At 60.5% G+C, this 21,001-nt stretch overlaps 1 protein-coding gene across 16 annotated transcripts in view; it reads left to right on the top strand.

Annotated features, from left to right (window-relative positions):
• The first annotated feature begins 213 nt into the window (after window positions 1-213).
• BEGAIN (brain enriched guanylate kinase associated) overlaps window positions 214-21,001 on the top strand; it is a 50,071-nt gene continuing 29,283 nt past the window's right edge. For 4 of the 16 annotated variants that reach the window (XM_045396997.2, XM_045396996.2, XM_065518467.1 and 1 more), the window contains exons 1-2: window positions 214-400; window positions 19,689-19,717. In XM_045396997.2, coding sequence (XP_045252932.1) covers window positions 359-400; window positions 19,689-19,717 — 71 coding nt within the window. In that variant the 5' untranslated portion in view covers window positions 214-358. Of the gene's footprint in view, window positions 401-18,051; window positions 18,202-18,650; window positions 19,185-19,688; window positions 19,718-21,001 lie in introns of those variants that run through there. The other 12 variants (XM_065518477.1, XM_065518474.1, XM_065518470.1 and 9 more) reach the window with 5 other exon arrangements.

Raw genomic sequence — 21,001 nt, 5'->3', positions numbered from 1 at the left:
ATTCATGCACGCGCGGGTTCATTCATTCCCTGCCCCTCTGCCATTCCTCGCCCGCCCCCCGCGCACGCCGCACCCCCGCGCCCCTGCCCGGCCCTGCGCCCACCACGTGCGCCCCGGCCGAGCGCTGCGGGGGGGAAGTGCGGGCTCAGCCGCGGCTGCGCGGGGCCGGGGCTGGCGGGGAGCCGGGCTGGGGGCGGGGGGCGGGCGCTCCCTGCGGGAAGCCGGGCGGGGTGGGGGAGCCCCGGCCGCGCCGGCTCCCGGCGCGCTCGGCCTCGGAGGGGAGGGGGCGGCGGTAGCGGCGGCGGCGGCGGGACCCGAGCGCGGCGGCGGCGGTGAGCGGCGCGGCTGCCCCGGGGCCATGTGGACAGGCGGTCGCCGGCCGGGCCGGCTGCGCCGGGCGGTGAGTACCTGCGAGCCGGGAGGGCAGGGCGCGGGCGCGGGCGCGGAGGCGGGGCGGGCGCCACCCACGCCTGGGGCGGTCCCTGCTCGGCGCCGGAGGTGGCCGGCTCCCCGCCCTGCTCCCCTCCGCGCGGCGCCCCCGCCGTGGCGGCTTCACTGGCCCGGGAGGAGCCGGGCCGGGTCTCCTGGGAACTGGGCACTCTCGGGTGGGGCGGGGATGCCCGGCCTCCGCGCGCCGCCGCGAGCGCCCGGGTCCGATCGCGGGGTCCTTGCGCCCTGACACGCGCGCCCCTGCGGCGGGAGGAAGGGAGGGGCTGGGGACCCAGGGCGCGGCTGGAGGACTGGGGACGCGCCGCTGTCCCAGGCGGGTGGCGAGGGTGCGGGCAGGCCTGGACCCGCCTGCGTCAGGGGGCAGGGCCAGCCCCTGCTCGGGAGGCCGGAGAAAGGCCCGGGAGCCGGAAGGAGGCTGGACCCGGGGCCGCCTCATTGAGCGTTTGCAGCGCGTGGGCGCGCACGAGCCTCGGACACCACCATCCCATTCAGTGCCTCGCGGCAGGTACTATCCTCCTGCCCCTTTACAGGCGAGGAAACTGAGGCTCAGGGAGGCCAGGGCCTCGCCCAGAGCGGCTCAGCCAGCGCGCTCACCCTCCCTGAGCCCCAGCACGTTGGATGGGAATTTCTGCCCCAGCGTTTCCGCTTCCTGCTTGGTTTAGAGGTGTTTCCTTCCTCATCTGTGCCCCACCCCATCCCCAATGTGGTTTCCTCAGGGCAGGAACAGCGTGGGCGACACGCTGGAGTCTCCTGAGCAGGCAGAATGGGAGCAGAGTGGGCACCCGGGAGCGGGCCGGATGGGTAGGGAGCATTGCACGTGCAGAGTCCGCATGGCCAAGGTCGGGCCAGTGCAGATTGGGGGTCCAGTCCTGGGGGTATGGGTGGGGCGGGGTCTCCACGGCCACGCTCCGTCGGAGGCCCCAGTGCTCTGGCTCTCTGGAGGCCATGGACAGGTCCTTTTCCTTCTCTGGGCCCCAGTTCCTCTGCCTGTCAAGAGCCGCAGCGACCCCCACCACTCCCAGGGCCAGGCTCCCACGAGGACTGTGGGCAAAAGCCCCTAACAAACTGTGGTGTGCAGCCCTGCCAGGCTGGGCTTGGTCTTGCCAACCGAGGCAAGTGGCCGTTGGGGGTGGCTCTGCCTGGCATCTGTGACACGAAGGGCGGGGAGACGGCAACAAGGGCCCCAGCAGCATCCTGCAAACCCTTAATTTTCCCGACTCTCACTATAATCAGGGCGGCTTGGAAAAGCAAGCACCGTGGCAGATGCGGCTCTGCCTGGGCTCGGAACGCGGGCTCGGGGCGATGGGCGGCTGCGCTGCTGCCCAGGGCCCTCCCCAGCTTTTGTCTCATATTTATAGATTCCTACGCTCCGCGTTCCGTTTGTCGTCAAAACCTGGAACTGTTCGCACCTGGGAGCTGAGTGGGGAGGAGGGCTGCCTAGGACCTCAGCTTGGAGGATGAGTTTTCCATGGGCTGGAGTGGAGTGGGGGGACACCTGTCAGATCCCAGGGCCGGGGAGAGGAAATGAGCCCTAAGCAATCTGGATGATCTTCCATCCACTCTCCCAAGACTAGGGCACAGGGTCTGGCCCACATAGCTGCCATTTATGGAACGCCTGCTATGTGCTGGGCCCTGGATCAGCATTTCCACGCATCATCTCCACGGCAACACTTTGAAGGAGCTTCCCTACTCCTGCAGGCACTCCTGATGTTGAAGAGTGGATGGATGGATAGACGGATGGATGGATGGATGGATGGATGGATGGATGGAAGGGATGGATGAATGGTTGGATGAGAGGGAGGGAGGGAGGGATGGATGGATGGATGGATGGGAGAGAGGGATGGATGGATGGATGGATGGATGGATGGATGGATGGATGGTTGGATGAGAGGGAGGGAGGGAGGGATGGATGGATGGATGGGAGAGAGGGATGGATGGATGGGTGGATGGATGGATGAGAGAGAGGGAGGGATGGATGGGAGGGAGGGATGGATGGATGGAAGGGAGGGATGGATGGATGGATGGATGGATGGGAGGGAGGGATGGATGGATGGATGGATGGAAGGGAGGGATGGGAGGGACTGGCTGCAGCCCATGAGTCCATGACTATTGAACATAGTCCACAAATCATTACCCAGGGTCAGAGGAGGTGGGGCCCAAGGGCTGAGTAGTTGCTGAACAGATGAAGGGGTCAAGGCGTGTTACCAGAGCTTGGCCCAAGGCCTGAAAGTGATGGGGAGAGTGTAGAGTGTTCAAGTCTCAAGACTTAGAGAGGCTGTGCCCTGCTGGAGTGTGGAGGCCATGGTGGTGGGGAGGTGTGGCTGCTCCCCCTAAGGGAGGTAAGGATCCCTGGGACAGATCGGAAGGTGACCCTAGGACTTGCCATGTTGGTCTAGAATCACCCCGCAGGGTTCTCTCCTGGCTCCCCCTCCTGCCGAGAGCTGGTCACTAGCCTTAGTGGAGAGTCCTGGACGGAGGTCTGCAGCCCTGGGTTCTGGTTCTTCCTCTGCCGCTGACTCACCGTCTCCTCTCTAGGGCTCCGTATCAGAATCTTAACACCCATTACAGTCAGGGGAGTGACTACTGTGTCCTAAGAGCGGCACCAGATTGTGGCCTGTGGTGGGAGAAGCTGGCCAGAGGTGTCTCTATTGCTTTAATCATTATAGGAGTGAATGAATGATGAATAAGTGGATGAATTCTACACTCACCTAACATGCTGTCCCTAAGCACCCACTCTTCCCTCCTCATTGGGGTCGCTTAGGTGAGTCTGACACAGACCTTGCCCTCCATGAGTCCACAGTCTGCTGGGAGATGGACCCTGGCCAGTGTGGCAGGAGTCAGGAGATGCTGGGGCTCTTCTCTCCCCTCTAGCTAGGAAGGGAATTCAAAAGTGGCCCTTGCCTCAGCAGGCCATGAGTCTGTAGGACAGTACAACAGCCTCTGGGGTCTGCCTGGGGTGGGGATCAGCCAGGGCCCAGCTCTGAGCCATGTGGGGGAATTGTAATTGTTGGTTCAATCGGCAATCCCTGAACCCAAGTCAGGGATGGAGATGAGTCAGGCCTGGGCTTTGCCTGGGGAAGCCAGACATGGAAACCCGGTCATCCCGCAGCGGGTGCATGCTGGGATTAAGAGGTGTATGAGGTGGAGAAGCAACGCGGACATAATGAAGGGGACGCATAGGTGGATGATGCTGTATGGAAGGGAAGCACTAGCAGGATAGAGCAGCGGATGGATGGGTAGAAAGCTAGAGGGATAGGCCAGGTGCAGCGGCTCACGCCTGTAATCCCAGCACTTTGGGAGGCTGAGGTGAGTGGACCACCTGAGGTCAGGAGTTCAAGACCAGCCTGACCAATATGGTGAAACCCCATCTCTACTAAAAATACAAAAAAATTAGCTGTGTGTGGTGGTGTGCACCTGTAGTTCCAGCCATTTGGGAGACTGAGACAGGAGAATTGCTTGAACCAAGGAGGCAGAGGTGAGGTTGCAGTGAGCCAAGATCATGCCATTGCACTCCAGCCCCTGGGCAACAGAGTGAGACTCCATCTCAAAAAACGAAAAAGAAAAAAAGAAAGCTAGAGGGATAGATGGATGGGAGGAGAGGTTGATGGATGTAAGTAGCAAGATAGGGATGGATGGGTGGACAGATGGAAAAGTTGATGTGGATACAGGACTGGATTGATAGAACAAAATATCAATGGATGATACATGGGTGGAGAGAGGGAGACTTCTGATACACAAGGCAAGATTGGTAGATGAATGGATGGGAGGATCTTTGGATGGATGGATGAAGGGATGGATACATAAATGGATACAGGTGGTGCCTGGATGCTGGGATGGGTGGATGAATACTTGAATACATGTCCACGAATGATAGATAGAGGAATGAATGGACACTGGAAGAGCGCATGGATAGGTGATGAGAGTATATTGATGGATATGTGGATAGAGGCCTGAGAAGGCAGCTCATTGCACAAATGGATACAAAGCAATGGATAGATGCATGGATACGAGACACAAGTAACAGAGGAATAGACAGACACATGGAGGGATGGGCGGGCGGATGGATGGAGACGGGAGTGAGAGGACCAGTGGACAGATGAGTGCCTGTCAGCGGGTGATGGACACAGACATAGAGGGATGTGTTGGTGCGTGGATGGCACCTGTAAGTGGGTGAGCGGTCACGGGTGGATGGTGGAGGATGGTTGGTTGAATGGGTGGAGCTTCAGGTCACTCGTGCCTTGATTTCCCTGATGCCAGTGTTTTGCTCACAGACCCCCATGTCCTTCTGCTTCAGAGACATATACTAGGTAGGCGCAGGGTCAGGAGGGGGCTGATCAGACACGGAGACTTGACCCCACCTTGAGTATTTGGTGGGAGAAAAGCCAACCCAAACTAACAGCCATTCGGCCTTTCCAGGCCCGCGTTGCCCTGGAAGACACACTCAGGCAATGAGGAAGCAGCAGTGAGGCCTCTTCTAAAGGTCAGCGGCCAGCCGGGGTTCCTGCAGGGGCACCCTTGCCCAGGGATCTCCCTGGAAGGCCTGGACAGCTGTGTACGTGTCCTATCTGAGGAAGGAGAGCTGGGGCAGAATTCATGTGCCGATGGTACAGCCTGTGCTTGGGTGCTGGGGACTTGGAGACATCAAGACCATGGCTGCCCTTGGGGATTCTCAGGCCAGCGTGGGAAATCCAGGGACAGCAGGGCAAGTGATTAGGAGCACAAGTGTGCAGATTCCCAGAGCCTCAGTGTCCTCAGCTGCAAAAGGGGGATAATAATAGAAACTTCCGACCAGGCGCGGTGGTTCATGCCTGTAATCCCAGCACTTTGGGAGGCTGAGGTGGGCCGATCACAATGTCAGGAGATCAAGACCATCCTGGCCAACATGAAGAAACCCCGTCTCTACTAAAAACACAAAAATTAGCTGGGCGTGGTGGCGCATGTCTGTAATCCCACCTACTTGGGAGGCTGAGGCAGGAGAATCGCTTAAACCAGGAAGTCAGAGTTTGCAGTGAGCCGAGATCGCACCGCAGCACTTTAGCCTGGCAGCAGAGTGAGACTCGTCTCAAAAAAAAAAAAAGGAAAGAATGAAAGAAAAAAAAAAAAAAACTTCTGTGCTGGGACAAGGGGAAGGTTAGTGAAAGTGACCACACCCCTGCTGGCCTATGCTACAGCCCCTGGCGCATGCCCGCGCCATGGGGGTTTACCTGAGGCCCCTCAGAGCCCAGTTTCCTCCTCCATGAAGCAGGGTAGCTGTTCCTAGCTTGCAGGCCTGCTGTAACAATGAAGCAAGGTGATGTTTGGCACTGTTAGCAGAAGCCCAGCATGCCTGCCCACACGGCAGGGTCCCCCCAACATCCTGTGGCCTGGTCTTCCTGCTCCAGTCCCAGCAGGCAGTGGGCAGCCTCATGCCCCTTCTCTCAGAGCTGGCAGGAGCCAGCTTTCTGACCACGGGGGCAGCGTGTGCCAGGCAGCAGGAGAGGGGCTTGGGCATCTGGAGAGGAAGCGGGTGTAAGTGCCTGACCTTTGGGGTTCCGTCCTGGGCCTGCCATGCCCAAGCCATGTGACCTCTGACAGGTCACTGCACCTTTCTGAGACTCTGCTCCTTTTAGCAGAAAATAGAGCCTTTGGCCATCGTGCTGCACAGGGGCAGGTGGGGATTTGGGGTGATGACGCATGCCCAGCACAGAGCTTGGCACGCGGGAGGGGCTTGGGAAGCAGGACTGAATCAGATGAGTCAAGAGGCAGGGGCTACGGTGCCAGGAGCTGGAAGCAGCTCCAGGAGAGGTCATCCAGGATGGTGGTAGGTGAGCCGGCCCAGGCCTTGAGCCCATGGCAGCCGGCAGCATCCTCAGAGCCTCAGGCCCAGGCGCCTGAGAGCCAGCAGGTTGTTATGACAACGGAAACTTGTCTGATGCAGCCTGAAACTCTGGAAGCAGCTCAGAGGACTGGTTGGCCAGGGCCCCCAGAACACTCCTGAAACCATGCATGCTAGTGAAATGGACACATCAGAGCCCCAGTGCTAGTGAGTCCTGAAATCCCTTGCTCACGCCACTTCCCAGCACTGCCATGGGCTGAGTGCTGTCCCATGCCCACCTGACAGATGAGGAGGGGGATGTGACTTGCCCGTGGGCCTGTTGGAGTGTTGGAGAAGGGATTTGAACTTGGATCTGCCAGCCTTGAAGTCTCTTTCTCACTGGTGATAGGGCAGGGGCTGAACGACTGCTGCTGGGGAAGGGCTGTTCAGGTGTAGAGGGGCGACTGTTGGGCACCACGGGGTGGGAGGAGGACACTGTGGCCTCCCAAGAACCTGAGATCCCTCCCCTATATTCTCATCCTGTTTCCGGTCCGAGTAGGCCCACACCAGGCTGGGGATGTCTGTGAACTGACAGCCTGAACCTGCTATGCCATTCATTCAGTCAGTCATTCAAGAACTACGTATTGAGCACCTACTATGTGCCAGGCCCTATGCAAAGAGCGGGGATACAGTGGAACTTCCATTCTTTGGGGGGACACACACACAGATAATAAATAATTGCAAGCACATTAATTACAGTTCGGGGCCAGGGCTATAAGGGGCTGCCGCAGGGGTGCTTGATCTAATCTGAGTGACAGAGGGGGACAGGCTGTGAAACTGGGACCCTGAAGGTCAGCTGGGAATTAGATGATGGGAAGGAGGGAAGGGAGAGAGTGGGAGTGTTTCTGGCAGAGGGAAAGCAAGTGCAAAGTCCCTGAGGTCAGGTAGAGCTTAGCACATTCAGGAACCTGAGAGACGTTCCTTGGCAGTGGGGAGCACAGGGCGGGAGGGTAGCAGAGAGAGAGAAGACACCAGCAATTGTCAGGGCCTTGCAGTGTGTATGAAGGTGTGAGGTTGTCTAGTCACCTGGCCTGTGATTTTATTTATTATTTATTTATTTCTGTATCTATTTTTTAGATGGAGTCTTGCCCTGTCACCCAGGCTGGAGTGCAGTGGTATGATCTCAGCTCACTGCAACCTCCGCCTCCCGGGTTCAAGTGATTCTTCTGCTTCTGCCTCCCAAATAGCTAGGACCACAGGTGGGCACCACCACACCCAGCTAATTTTTGTATTTTTAGTAGAGATGGGATTTCACCATGTTGGTTAGGCTAGTCTCGAACTCCTGACGTCAGGTGATCTGCCCGCCTCAGCCTCCCAAAGTGCTGGGATTCTAGGCGTGAGCCACTGTGCCCAGCCTGGTCTGTGATTTTAAAAGGTCATACTGGCCGTGTTTGTGGGATGGGCCGGGCTGGATCTGCATTGACTCAGGAGCCGCAGGAAGGGATGCTCGCAGGTGTCCAAGTGAGACGTGGTGGTGTCTGGTACCAGCAAAGTGATGGTGAGGATGCAGGGAGGTGGCCAGGCCTGAGAAAGGCTGAATCTCCAGGGCCTGGCGGCCAGGGATGGGTACAGGGAAGAGGGGGAGGAAAGAGTCGAAGCAGCCCCTGTTCCTGTCTTGGGTGGCTGAGGCCATGGTGAGGCCATGCACTGAGTTTTGCAGACTCAGTCAGGGGTGCCTTGGGCATCCAGCTGAACTCAGAAAAGCAGGGGTCCCCAGCACCGGATGGAGGCATCCAGACAGGGCCCGGGTGTACAGCTATGAGCATGCCGCGCAGGGCCTCAGCCTCGCTCCAAGCAACACCAGAGGCCAGGCCAGGGATGGTGGCAATGCGTGCCAGGCCAAGGGCCTGGGCTGCCACCCCTGGAGAGCCTTCCTTCACTCTAGCACCCCAAAGCCGCATCCTAGGAAGGATCTCTGCGTGGGGTGCAGCGGGCAGGTGTGTCTCCCTTCACACAAAGGATAGAGGGTCCAGGTCTGGCTCTAGCCCTTCTCTAAGTGTATCTCCCCTAGCCCACTCTCACCTAACTACACCCCAGGCCTCCGTGTGCCAAAGGCTCTTGCTCATAGTGTTAGCAACTGCTTTTTCTCACCCTAACCCTGTATATCATTGGAGAATTGCACACAGCTGCTACCAACAGAGATGAAATAACCATAGCTTAAAGACAAGGGGTTCTTTTTCTTTCAAGTTAAAGAACTACCAGAGGAAGGCCAGGCACAGTGGCTGATGCCTGTAATCCCAGCACTTCGGGAGGCCAAGGCAGGCGGATCACCTGAGGTCAGGAGTTCGAGACTAGCCTGACCAACATGGTGAAACTCTGTCTCTACTAAAAATACAAAAATTAGCCAGGCGTGGTAGCAGGGACCTGTAGTCTCAGCTACTTTGGAGGCTGAGGCAGGAGAATTGCTTGAATCTGGGAGGCAGAAGTTGCAGTGAGCTGAGATCAAGCCATTGTACTCCAGCCTGAGCAACAAGAATGAAACTCCGTCTCAAAAAAAAAAAAAAAAAAACAGTACCAGAGGCAGGTGATGCAGGGCTGGTGTGATGATTCAGTGGTCATGGGAGATCCAGATTCCTTTTGTCTTTCTGCTCCTCCATCTTTTATACATGGCTTCTGCCACAAGTTTGTCTCATGGTGCAAAATGTCTGCCACAGCTCCAGCCATCACTTCCATGTTCTAGAGAAGCAGCAGGAGGATGGGGAATGGGAAAAGGACACAGGTTGTCTGTCTGATCTTTTTCGCAGAGCTCTGCCAGCAGTCACACCCAACTTCTGTTTATAGTTCATTGGCGACCTCCTGGCCTGGCTGCATAGGAGGCCAGGAAAGATGGTCTTTTAGCTAACTACCCTGTATCTCAAAAGAGAATGAAGGCTCTGTAATAAGGATGCATGGGAGGACAGTGGGCTGCCCGCGGCCTCTGCCGGCCCCTCCCATTTGCTGGTTTGCTGCAGTTCCAGTTTGCCCTGCTTCAGGCCCAGTGCTCACGCTGTCATGGTGACCATCGTGGCCATCTGTCCACTGCCTGTCCTCTGTGCCCCTGCACCCTGGACTGCACCTGGCAGAGGAGATGTCAGAGTAGGAGAGGGGGAGGCCCAGTCCAGGGTCCTGTGTACCACAGGAGCTCACTCAGGGCGGGCTACCTCCCCAGGCAGAGCCCAGGACATGACCTTCTCCTCTCTAGCACTTTCTAAGCCCTGAAGCTCAGCTTCCATTTAGTGAGAATCGATTTGGGGGTGAGAGGCCGTGAGGCCCTGCCACTGGATCAATGGGCAGGCGGGCATCTGGCTGGTTGCCCTGGTCTGTGAGGACGGGAGGCACAGCCCCCAAGAGGGCACAGGGATCCCAGCCCCATGGGAGGAGAGGAGTGGGTCACGGCGCTCTTGGGGAGCCCAGACCTTGGACTGACTCAGGAGGATGTTCTCAGGGGCCAGCTCCCAGGTACGGGGCTCTAACCCTGCCTGTCCCAAGCAGGGCAGCTACAGCTCTCTCCTGGAGCCCAGGGCAGCAGCCGCCATCAAGGAAGCCCACAGACAGGACCTTCAAAGCCACATGCCAAGCCCCAGCCAAGGTCGGAATCCTGAGGGCAAATCATCAGCTCGGCCCAGCCAGGAGATGGCCCGGGTGTCGCCAGTCCGGCCGTCCTCCCCAGAGTCCCTGAACACAGGCAGCCGGGCTGTCACAGGCTCCCTCGCACGCCTGGGCCGCCGGCGGGAGGCCAGACTGCCCTTCTCCAGGTTCCTGGATGAGGTCACTGTGCGGGTTCTGGACCCTGGGACCCTGGAGGCCTTCAGGGTACCCAGAGGCCGCAGCCCAGAGCCCTCCGCAGTGGATCGAGGCCAAGGCCTGGCCCAGGAGGCCCTTGCAGGAGCTGCAGCCCCAGGGGAGAAGGACCCGGCCCTGAGCTCCCAGCCTTCTTCGGAGGCGGCCGCTGAGGCTGCAAGCAGAGTGGGGCCAGGCCAGGCCGTGGGAACTAGTGGGCCTTGCTTGGGCAGTGGCAAGCACGGAGGCCGAGCTGCCTCCCCTTGGAGGCCTCCAGGTCGGGTGAGTCTCAACCCCAGAGGTCTCTTCCCTCCTCATGTGCCGTTTCCCCACAGGTCCTGTCTGACCTGCTCCAAGTTCCCTCCCCACACCCCTTTTATAATATCTGTAATAGGAAAGGCCTTAATTGCCAAAGGAATGAATCTCTAAGGTGAAATTTCTGACTTTGGGGCAGGCAGACTATTTCTGTATGGAATGCACATGCGTGAACAGTAATGATAACAATTATCATAATCCTCTCCCCACTGTGGCAAAGCCTTTGTGGTTTACCTCGGGCTTTCCTGTGATTATCCTTTTACAGTTTTGAGCCTGAGACAACCCCACATGAGGCAGGCTGTCCCACAGGCTTGTCAGGCAGGGAGGTGAGCTTTCATAGCTGCCCCCATTACATGGAGTTGGAAACTGAGGTTGTGAGGGGCTGCCACTTGCCCCAGGTGACACAGGGAGTCCTGGCTTGGGCTGTAGAGCTCTTTCATCGTACCCCGTCCACACATGCACTCTGACCTCAGACAGACAGACAAAAGATGTGGTGAGATTTCCTTAGCTGTCCTGGGGACAGAGCTGTGCAGAGCATTGGGCAGGTGGGACCTCACTCAGGGACTGGCACCCCCACCTTGGTGCTGACCTTCCATGCCCTGCACCGTCTGTGTCCCGTGGGCCAGGGAGGACCCCTGGGCTGCCTGGATGTTGCTCGTGCCCCAGTTCCACCTTCTCCCAACACAGGATGGAGGCAGAGGCGGTGGGCTGGGTTTGTGGGATATCAACCTGTAGCCTCCCAGGAAGGCTTTTCTGCTGGGAGGGGGTCTGTTCTGGGGACAAACCCCGGCTGAGTGCGGTGACTGATACTCGCGGAGCGTTGACTAGTGTTCTCAGCTTCTGACCCCCAGCTTGGGCGCAACTCCAGGAGGTCAGCGCCATCATTATGTCCCCAGTGCACAGAGGAAGAGGGAGGTGGAGGAGCCGGATTGGGCCCAGGCACTTTGCCCTCCACCTCTGCACCTCTGCCACCTGTGTGCTGCTGGCCCTCAGGTCACCTGCTCTGTCCAGGGATGGCCAGGGACAGGCCGGTGGGTGGGAAGTTCTGGTGATTTGAAGCCCTGCCAGCCCTTTCCCCGTAGGTCTGCACGGCCAGCTGGGGCCAGGCAGCTCTGGGTGGAAGCGCATCTCGAGGGTCAGTGGCCTTCTGTGTGACTCTGGACAGGTCACCCAGCCTCATTGTGCCTCAGTTTCCCCAGCAGTGAAAAGTCAGTCATGGTCACAGGCACCTAATAAGCATTGTGTCCCCATCTGCTCCTCCAGGGGGTGGTGAGCTGGGAGCCCCGCTTCTCTGCTGCTCTTGGCTCCGCTTACCATGCAGACCGCCCTCTGGGGACTGCTGAGCCCCAGGGGAGTCCTGGTGCCGCCTGGGCCCTGGAAGATTCCATCCCAGGGCTTCTTGCACATATCTCTCGGGGCCTCAGGGCCTGCTGGGGCCCAACAGTATGTTCAGGGGGCGAGGCTGCACCCTAGGGCCTGGCCAGGGTGGCCCCACCCAGGAGCCCAGCTTGACTGCTTGAAGCGAGAGGTGGCATCAGCCTCAGCAGGAGGGGCTGGACCATACCTGGCCTCGGAGGCCCCGGTCTCCAGGCCTAACTCCTGCTACACCCCACCTTCTCCCACCAGTCCCCCAGGATCGTATCTCATGATGGGCGCCAACTCTGAACCCCCCAGCTCCAGCCTCAAATCAAATACAGCAAGCCTGTGAAAGGGATCCTAGGGTCAGGCTCGTTCCATAAAGCAGGCACTGAGGCCCAGAAAGCTGAGTCCAGCAGAGTCCTGGTTGGGCTGTGCCCTGGCTGAAGTCACACTCCCCCCAGTGTCTCCATGGGGACATTAGAGATAACTGAGGAAGGGCCCTGGCACAAGGTAGGGATTCAGCCGCCGGGATGATAGTGGTGATAAAGATAGTGATGCCAGCCCTTCACAGGGGCTTGTCTGTTGATTTGAGTACCCACTGTGTGCCCTGTACCTTCCTGGCCTGGACAAGCCTCTATCCCCAGAATGCTTTCTGGAGGGGTAGCTCTGGGGAAGCAAGGCAGATCCCGGGTTTCCAGTCACCAGCCTGCAGACCCTTTGTTGAGAGACCAAGCCTGGGGCTCCACCATGAACCAGTTCTGGGAGGAAGCTGCTGCCCCAGGAGAGCCCTGGGTTTCATTCCTGTCCTGTGCTGTCCTGCCTGGCTGAGTGGCCGTGGGTGAGTCTCTGGTCCTCCTCTTCGTTGGTCAACAAATAAGAGGCAGCTGTAGAAGGTCTCTGGGACCTCCGGTTATCACAGACTTGGGACTGAGCCTCATTTATACTAGTGTGAATGACTCAATCCAGTGTTTATCTGAGAACAAAAGTCAAGATGGAGCAGGAAGCACAGGGCCAGGGGCAGAGCCCTGGGTGGGGTCATGACAACACCCCCAATGCCAGTCCCCAAGGCTGCAGTTGGATCCTGTCTGAGAGGCTTTCCGGCTGAGTGACCCTGAATAAGCCACTCTGCCCGCCTGGCCTCAGCCTCCCGATGATAGGGAAAGCTCAGATGTGGATGGCGCCTCTCTTGAATGGGGGACCCCCGAGGTGCCTGGAGAGGGGGCAGCTGCTTCCCAGCCCAGCTGACTGTTGCCATGTGGGAATGTGGGCCGACGTTGCCAGATCTTCCAAATTTTTCAGTAGAAGCCAAAAATACGGATTTTAAAATGTAAACTCCCAATTTTTAAATGTTGGCTCGAATGTTAAAAAAAAAAAAAAAAAAAGCCTTCTGCAGGCCAAATACAACATGTCGGTGGGCCAGATTGAGCTCTGGGAGGCCAGTTCGCTGTCACCAGCCTAGCCCGGCAGCACCAGGGCACAGCTGGGTAAAGGGAGGCCCTGTATGAAGTCACACAGAGCCTAGACAAGACCCAGACCTCAGGTGCGACAGGGTCACCTCTGCAGCTGAGGCCAGGAGCGGGGATTCCCCAGGGAAAGGACATTCTTGGCCCCCTGTGGGGACAGCCCCAAGCCAGGGCCTGGGTTCAGATCCTCAACTTGCTGGATAACCCTAGGCAAGCGCTCTTCCCTCTCCCATTGATCGGATAAGGCCAGGAAAGCCCGCGGCTCATTTGCTGCTGCAGCTTGGGGATGCCTGGGGTTCACAAGGCCCAGGCAGCTCTCCATCCTTATCCTACTTGTGGGTCAGCCCGTGACACCGATGATCCCGCTCTCCTCCTTGAGACAGCCCCCAAAGGACCACCCCCACCCTTACTGCAGACTCTCCTCCCATCTCCCACCTGCCCCTTCCCAGTCTCCTTGGTTAGTCCTGCTTGCCTCCTGACCCCCAACAGTGGCAGGGTCCCAGGCTCCATCCCAGCCCCCGTCCCCTTCCACCGTGGCTGCCCTGGTGGCCTCCCCAGTGTCACTCTGATCTGACTACTTTTAGGTTCACGTCTCCTGGAGCCTCCCCTGAACTCCAAGCCCATTTCCCAGCCCTTGGTGTCTCCCCTGGGATGGCCAAGGGGCACCACCAGACCTGAATCCCCCATGTTCCCCCGCCTGTCTCCAGCTGCTCAGGTCACAATGCTTCTGTCACCTCAGGGGTTCTCTTCCTTTGTGTCTGCTTCTAGACTGCCTGGGAATCCAAGAATCCCTCCCACCTCCACCCCAGGCTCCGTGGGCCTGGCTGGACATCCTGGGGTCCTGCATTTGCCCATCTCCACACAGCAGTGTGAAGGAGACGCCTCCGTTCATCCCTCCAGGGACTCGCATCCATCTCATGGCAGAAGCCAAGGTCCTGATGAGGGCACACAAGGCCCCGCACCCCAACCGCTCCTTCCCACTGGTGACGGGGATGCTTCCCAAACTCACCAGACGCAGCCCCAGGGCTGCTCCTCCAGTGACTTCCCAGGACTCACCCGCCCCTCTTCTGGTGGTTCCCTGGGAACTCACCCGCCCCTCCTCCGGAAGCTCCCCGCTCCACCACCTCCACCCCCCCGCCCCCCCCGCCCCCCACGCCCTGCTGCCCCAGGACTCACCCGCCCCTCCTCCGGAAGCTCCCCACCCCACCACCTCCATCCCCCGCCCCCTCCACCCCGTCCTGCTGCCCCAGGACTCACCCGCCCCTCCTCCAGCGATCCCCTGGGATTCATCTGCTCCTGGGCTCAGCTCACTTCATCTGGACCTCCGTGTTCATCACTGCACCTCTTCCCTGCCCCACCCTGCCTCCCATTGTTCTCTGTACACATATCCCCATCGAACACACAGGGTGGGAGGGATGGTTTACTGATTCCTCTCTTGAGGTCTGTCTCCCTGCATGAGAATATCAGCACAGTGACGGCAGAGAATTTCATCGTTTGACCAGTGCTGAATCCCCCGGAACAGGGCTCTGCCCACAGTAAATGTTGCCAAATGAATGTCACAAGCCAGGGTACCATGTAAAACATCTTAGAAAGCTGTCCACCCCAAGTGATCAGTTAGAAGGCTGACTCTTCAGAACAGCCACACCCCTTTCCCAGCCCTGTCCCCAGGATGGTCCCTTACACACAGCCACCTTGTCGCTCCCAGTGAAGGATTTTCCATCTTTCCTTCCTAGATGAGTAACTGAGGATCAGAGAGGTTGAGAGCCCTGCCCCAGGTCCCACAGCTGCAGAGGAGGCCCCACCCCCAAGGCCTCATCTCTGCCCTGCACATGTTAGGCTCATTCCCTCCCCTCAAGGAGGGGTAGGGGCAACAAGATTCAGGGAAACTCAGGAAGCCGGAGCCCAGCGTGTGTGTAAGGAGTCTCTGGGGGCCAAGCACAGGGTTGGGGTCGGAGAGGCCAGCCCCATGCCCTGAGGGAGGGTAGGGCTGGCCTGAGTCGGAGCCAGAACTGGGACAGGAACCCAGGCCTCTGTCCTTGGCATGGCCCTCAGCACCTGGCAGGCCCCCTGCAGAGGTGGGCTCACTCTCCTCTTCATGGTGTCAGAAATCAGCCAGATTTAGGGGACAGTGGGCAGCCGTGCAATGAGGCCAGAGGGTCCGGCAGAGGATTTATGTGCTCCATTATGGGGGCCACAGCAGGACTGACCCGCATCCACAAAGGGGTTTCCCAGGGCAGAGCTCTGCGAAGATACTGTGCCAAGTACCAAGGGGCTCCATGCCCTCTGGCACAAAGGCAGGCTTGAAGAAGGGACGCGGATGGTGTGAGAATGACGAGGGCCCTGCCGTGAGAGCAGGAACGATGCTGTCCAGGGCTGGGAGCAGGTGCCTCTGGCTGGGGATTAGGACGCACTGCATTCATTCAGGCCAACAGCACCTGCTCACCACAGGGCCTCCACGCCAGGCCCTGGACACAGGGAGATGCAGCGGCAGAATGGAGGAACTCTGCTGTCAGGGCGCCACCGATGCTTTAGACGGGTAGTCGGGGAAGACAGGCCCCAGCCGTGCAGTCAGGGCAGAGCATTCCAGATGCAAGGAACTAGTGCAAAGGCCCTAAGACAGGGATGGGCCAGGTGAGCCTGGGGCCAGCAAGGCAGCCAGTGTGGCCAATGTGTGCCTAGCGAGGGGAGGCTGCTGGGCATGGGGGTCGGAGGGTTAGGCAGGGCCAGGTCAGTATTGACAAACCCCTCATGGAGGCCTGACAGGTGGCACAGAGTCACCTCCTCAACCTTGTCTGATGAGGCCCTACTGTGTGCCAGTGTCTGTGCCCAGGTGCCGCAGGGAGGATAGCGAGGGCCCTGGTCCCAGATCCAGATCCCCAGGCTCCTGCCTATAAACTGCAAATGCACAGCTGATGAGACCCATCCAGCAAAGCTGCTGTGACACTTCAGTGGAACTGATTTCTGTGACCGGGCCCAAGGCCACCCTGGGAACAGAGCAGCGGAGGAAAGGGTGGACGGGCATGTTTCTGACCTGGGCAGCCCTCCCGACGTTGGTAAGAAAAGGAAGTAGGAGGTGGGAGGGAGGCAGCCAGGAGCTCCACAGGGCTCAGCCCATGCACGGATGGGCACATCATCAGGACCCAGACGTCCACAGGTGGGAGTGAGGAGAGAGCAGGGGCCAGTGGCCAACAGGCAGGGCTCCTGTGAGGGGTCAGGAGATAAAGGTGGCTGCTGGGCTGGACCACCAGAAAGAGGTAGGGACTTAAGGCAGACATTGGGGAGAGGTGTGTTGCAGGAAGAGGCAGTGGGTATGAGTGTGGCGGGACAGCGCCCAGAGGTGGGGAAGTACTATGCCCTGAGGACTGTCCCCCGAGAGCATCCAGTGTGCACCCTGTGTTCCCAGTCTCCCTGAGGGAGATCCTGCCCCCTCAGTTCATAGTGGGAACCCTGGACACCCCACAGACTCATCCTCATGGCCCCCACCCACTGGCCCAAGACCCAGGCAGCACCACAGTGCTCCAGCCCATCAGGCAGGCCTCGGCTAACCTCAGGGGACTTGAGCAAGCCACTTCATGCACTAGTCTCGGTTTGCTCACCCATAGCAAGGGCCTCACAGAAAATCATCCAGTCCTGTGGTCAAGGAACGGCTGAATCAAAACTTGCACCTGGGGTGCTGGTCCTGTGCAGAAGCCTCACGGGAGACTGTCCCCGAGGGCACAGCACCTCGGCTGGGGAAGTTTCCCTGCTGTCTCCTCCCTCGCCACCCACAAAGATGCCTGCATCACTCCTGCATGGAGAGCGTCAAGCACAATCCGCTTTTTAGTCCCCCCGCCCCTGCCAGGTGCTGGGCTGGTCCAGGGACACAGAGCTGGGACACAGAGTCCTGTCCCGTCAGGTGTGGTGGTGAACTCAGTGACTCCACTGAGTTCCCACAGAGGGCCGCGTGGAGGACATAGCCTTCAAGGGCGAGGGCAGTAGTTGTCCCGAAGGCTGTGGTTGGCCCGAAGGTAATGGGTCAGAAGAGGATTTGAGCCACAGTAGCATCAAAGCCAGGCTTCAGGCTCCGGAATAGGCAAAGTGTAGGGGCTGCCTGTTCCCTGCCTGTCTCTTGCCCTGCCCAGCCCCCACCACTTAACCAGGGCAGCTCAGCAACCTCCCCCGCCTTTCCCCCCAGTTCCCTTCTAGGGGTGGGGGGAATTCCCATACAGGCCTTTTAGAAGGGCTGAAACATTCAATGTAAATAATTAATGCTAGATTTTTTAAATTAAATGTTAATGCATTCATATTAATTATAGACAAACTCCCTGGCAGGTCATTTGCCATGAGTGATTGAGGCAACCAGAGACAGCCTTTGGGTGGGAAAGTCTCCTGAGCAGTGGGGTCCAGGTGCAGCTGGGCCCCTTCACCTGCGGGATCTCCAGCAAGCCTCTTCTCTCTCGGAGCTTTGCTCCTGCATGGGAGGTCCGAGGCTTTCGCAGTAGAGCTGTGGTGAGGAGCGCTGTGATGTGTAAGGGGCGGTAGACGTTATTGTTATGACTATCGTGGCCATTCTGCTGAGGGTGGCCTCCCAGGACCAGAGGAGGGGGTGGGGGTCTTCCTCATTAGCCCCTGGAGAGCAGAGCTTGCTTCGTCTGCTGTCCCCTCTCTGCTTCGTCTGCTGTCCCCTCTCTGCTGGAGAACTTAGCCCAGAGCGAGTGAATGAGTGGGTGTTGTTGGTGGATGGAGGAACACTTGGATTTCTTGGGTTTGGTTTGATCCTGGTTCAGGTCTGACCCTCTGAGCGGACGGCTCCTCCCACCCTGCGCTGGCTCAGCGCAGGCCAAGCCTGCTGGGTGCTGGGGGTGTCCTGGTGAGCACACAGGGCTCCTGCCCGGGAGCTCACAGCCAGGAGGGGAAAGGGCCGGGAAAGACAGGCTCCAGTGCCGTGGGATCCAGGCATGCACTGTCCGTGTTTATTGAGCGCCTGCTGTATGCTGGGACCTAGCATGGGGACCCGGAAAGGTGGGCCTGGGGAAGAGAGCGGTGTGGGGGTCGCGTTGGCCGGCGGCAAAGTCTTCCCGGCAAACTCCTTGTCTTGCAGGAGAAGGGATTATGGAGGGGTCCAGGCTCGTGGTCTTGGATAACTTTTAGAGCGTCTGGGGAGGGGAACCGCCATCCAGGCGCCTTGGGGATCCCTTCCCCTGAAATTCCTTCCCCCACCCCAGCCGCTCCACAGCCCACGGGTGCTGAAGGGCAGTGGAGCGCCTTGTCCAGCTGCCTCCCCCTTCCCCCCAGCTTTCAGGTGAGGAAACTGAGGCCGGGAGAGCGCCGGAAGGCGGGCCCGAGCACCCGGGAAGTTGGTGGCCAAGCCTGGCCGAGGCCCCCGGGCCAGGCCTTCTAGCTTGGCGCTGCGGCCGGGCTGCGCCCTCGCCCGGCGGGGCGGTGGGGGAGGCGGCGTGGGGCCCGGACCCGAGCGGAGCGCGCTCCCGGCGGACGCGGCGGCGGCGCCTGGCGCGAGGGGCCGGGATGGGCAGTCATCAGTCTTCCCAGGTCTGTCGCGTGGTCCCTGGGCTCGGACCCCCGTCCCCCTTGAGTGCCAGTCCGGCACAGAAAGACGGGGAAAGCCCCGGGGAGCGGCCTCTCTCCCGGGTGATAGAGAGCCCGCCCCGTGCCCCCCGCTCCACGCAGGAAGTGCGATCCCGCCCGGGCCGCTCGCGGTCCCCGTCGCTCGCCCGCGCCCGCAAGGTTAACGGCGGCCGGTGGGTCCCCCAGCCCGGCGCGCGGAGGGGCTGCCCGGTTGCGCGGGGCTGGGCAGGGAGGGTCTCCAAGCCGCGCGCGGGCGGGTCTGCGCAAGCCTGACAGGGAGCCTCGCCGGCGAGCCGGGCGCTCACGGGTTAATCCCTGGGGCCCGGGAGGGGCGAGCCAGGCCCAGAACCCCAGAATCTGAGGGCAGCGGGTCCCTGATTGAGGAGTCGAGGCTCCAAATGCCATCACTCTGGGATTGTGTGAGTGTCAGGTTCTGCAATCCTGCACGGCCCCGAATTCCCCAACATTCTCCGACTCGGAGATTCTGAGATTCCGGGGCTCGGTTTCCTCCGGGAGGGAGCGCGGGGCAGGAAGGGTTAACGGGCGGGGCGCGGGGAGCAGCGGGGCCGCGGCCGCCGGAGAGTTAACGGGGACGGGCCGAGTCCCCCTACTCCGGGCGAAGCCGAGATCGCCCCTGGCCGGGCCATCCCGGGCCGGGCCCCTCTTCGCCCCGGGGGGCGTAACTCGGCGCGGGGAGCGCGGCGGCCCGGGCTGGCTCACCTGTTACTCGGCCGCGGCCCGGCGCGCCCACTGAGTCACGGGGGCCGCGGCCGGGACTGGGGGCTGGGGACGCGCAAGGCCGGGCTTCCCACGGACGGGGCCCCGCGGGGTGCCCGGCCGTGCCCGCTGCGCCTGGCTCTGCCCGGCGTGGCCGCGGAGCGCACACCTCCTGCCTGCTGACCCTCTCGTTTGGTTTCTCGCAGGCCTCTGCCGCAGACATGGAGAAACTCAGGTGAGTGGAGCGTCTCCCGTGCCGCGGTTCGCGGGGGCCGGGGCGGGGGTGAGGGCGCTGGGGAAGGCGGGGGAAGGGGGCGCCACCCGAGCGCACCCCACTGGGCCCGCGGGCGGCCTCGGCGGGGCTGTGGGCCAGGTGCGTGTGTGTGGTGCGTGTGTGCGCGCTGCGAGGCAATGGGGAGCCCCGCGCGGGGGCTCCTCGGCCGGCCCGGGCCGCTGCGGCGGGGGCTGGGGCGAGCGCCACTGAGGGCCGGGCCGCCCCCCACCCGGGGGCCGCCCGGTCCTGTGCGGTCCTCAGCGCGCCTCTGCACCCTGCCCTGGACTCTCGCTGGTCCCCGGGGACCCTTCGGGCTCCGTTCGTGCCGTTCCGCACCGCCCCGGCGCTGGCTCGCCCCCCACCCACCCCCACCCCACCCCGCTGACTGCCAGTTGCCTGGCTCTGAGCTTTTAAGTGTCCGCCTCTTGGGGGCGGGGGTGGGGGTGGGGGATGGAGTCCTCGCGGCTGGACCCGGCAGCCGCGTCTTGGAGCCATTTTGGGGGAATCCCGCGACAGCTTCTGGGGAGTGTCCCCCGCGGCCTCCCTCCCGATGCTAAACTTTAAGCCTCGGTAGACTTCACGGGGCCACCTGCACGGCAGGCCTAGGATCAGTCCGTTTGAATATTTGCCACTTCCTCAACGACTTCCCCTGGCACCCTGACCCCTACTTTGGGAACACCCCTCCCGTGTTTTCCTTCCGGAGCCTGAGCCGAGGCGTTGTGTGGGCGGCAGGCCCAGCTCTGGCTGCTGGGTCTCGGCACCGTCTCCCCTGGCCTCCAGGGTCTCTGTCCTCACCACTCCCTCCCGAGGCCAGAACTGGCATCCTGGGGAGGAGGCCAGGTAGAGGAGCACCCCTCCCTCAAGGAACAGAGCCCCAGCAGAGCCCTGGCTGGGCCCAGGTCTAGGGGAGAGGGGCCCTGGGCCCTGCCAGCTGACCCTTAGTGGTGTGGGCGAGTGGCTTGGAAATACCCAGGTGGGAGCCTGGGGACAGGTGGGCTCGCACAGAGACCCAGGGTGGACTCTCAGAGCGGGGCAATCTCCTGGGCCACGGAGCTGATGTGCGGCCCCCAATGTGGGTCCCACAGGGACAGGACCCACATGTCTTGTGCTGGGAGGAGGGGTCCAGTCTCTGAGGTGGTACAGTCTCAGACCCCAAATACCTGATACCCGTCAGCCAGGCCCACTTTGTCATGGCCAAGGTCCAGGTGTGGGCAGTGAGGCTCAAAGAGCCACAGCCCTGGCTGT

This window comes from Macaca fascicularis, chromosome 7, assembly GCF_037993035.2.
Source record: "Macaca fascicularis isolate 582-1 chromosome 7, T2T-MFA8v1.1".
NCBI classification, from domain to species: Eukaryota; Metazoa; Chordata; class Mammalia; order Primates; family Cercopithecidae; genus Macaca; species Macaca fascicularis.
Note: the sequence above shows the minus strand (reverse complement) of the source record. Positions and strands in the feature narration are given on the sequence as shown.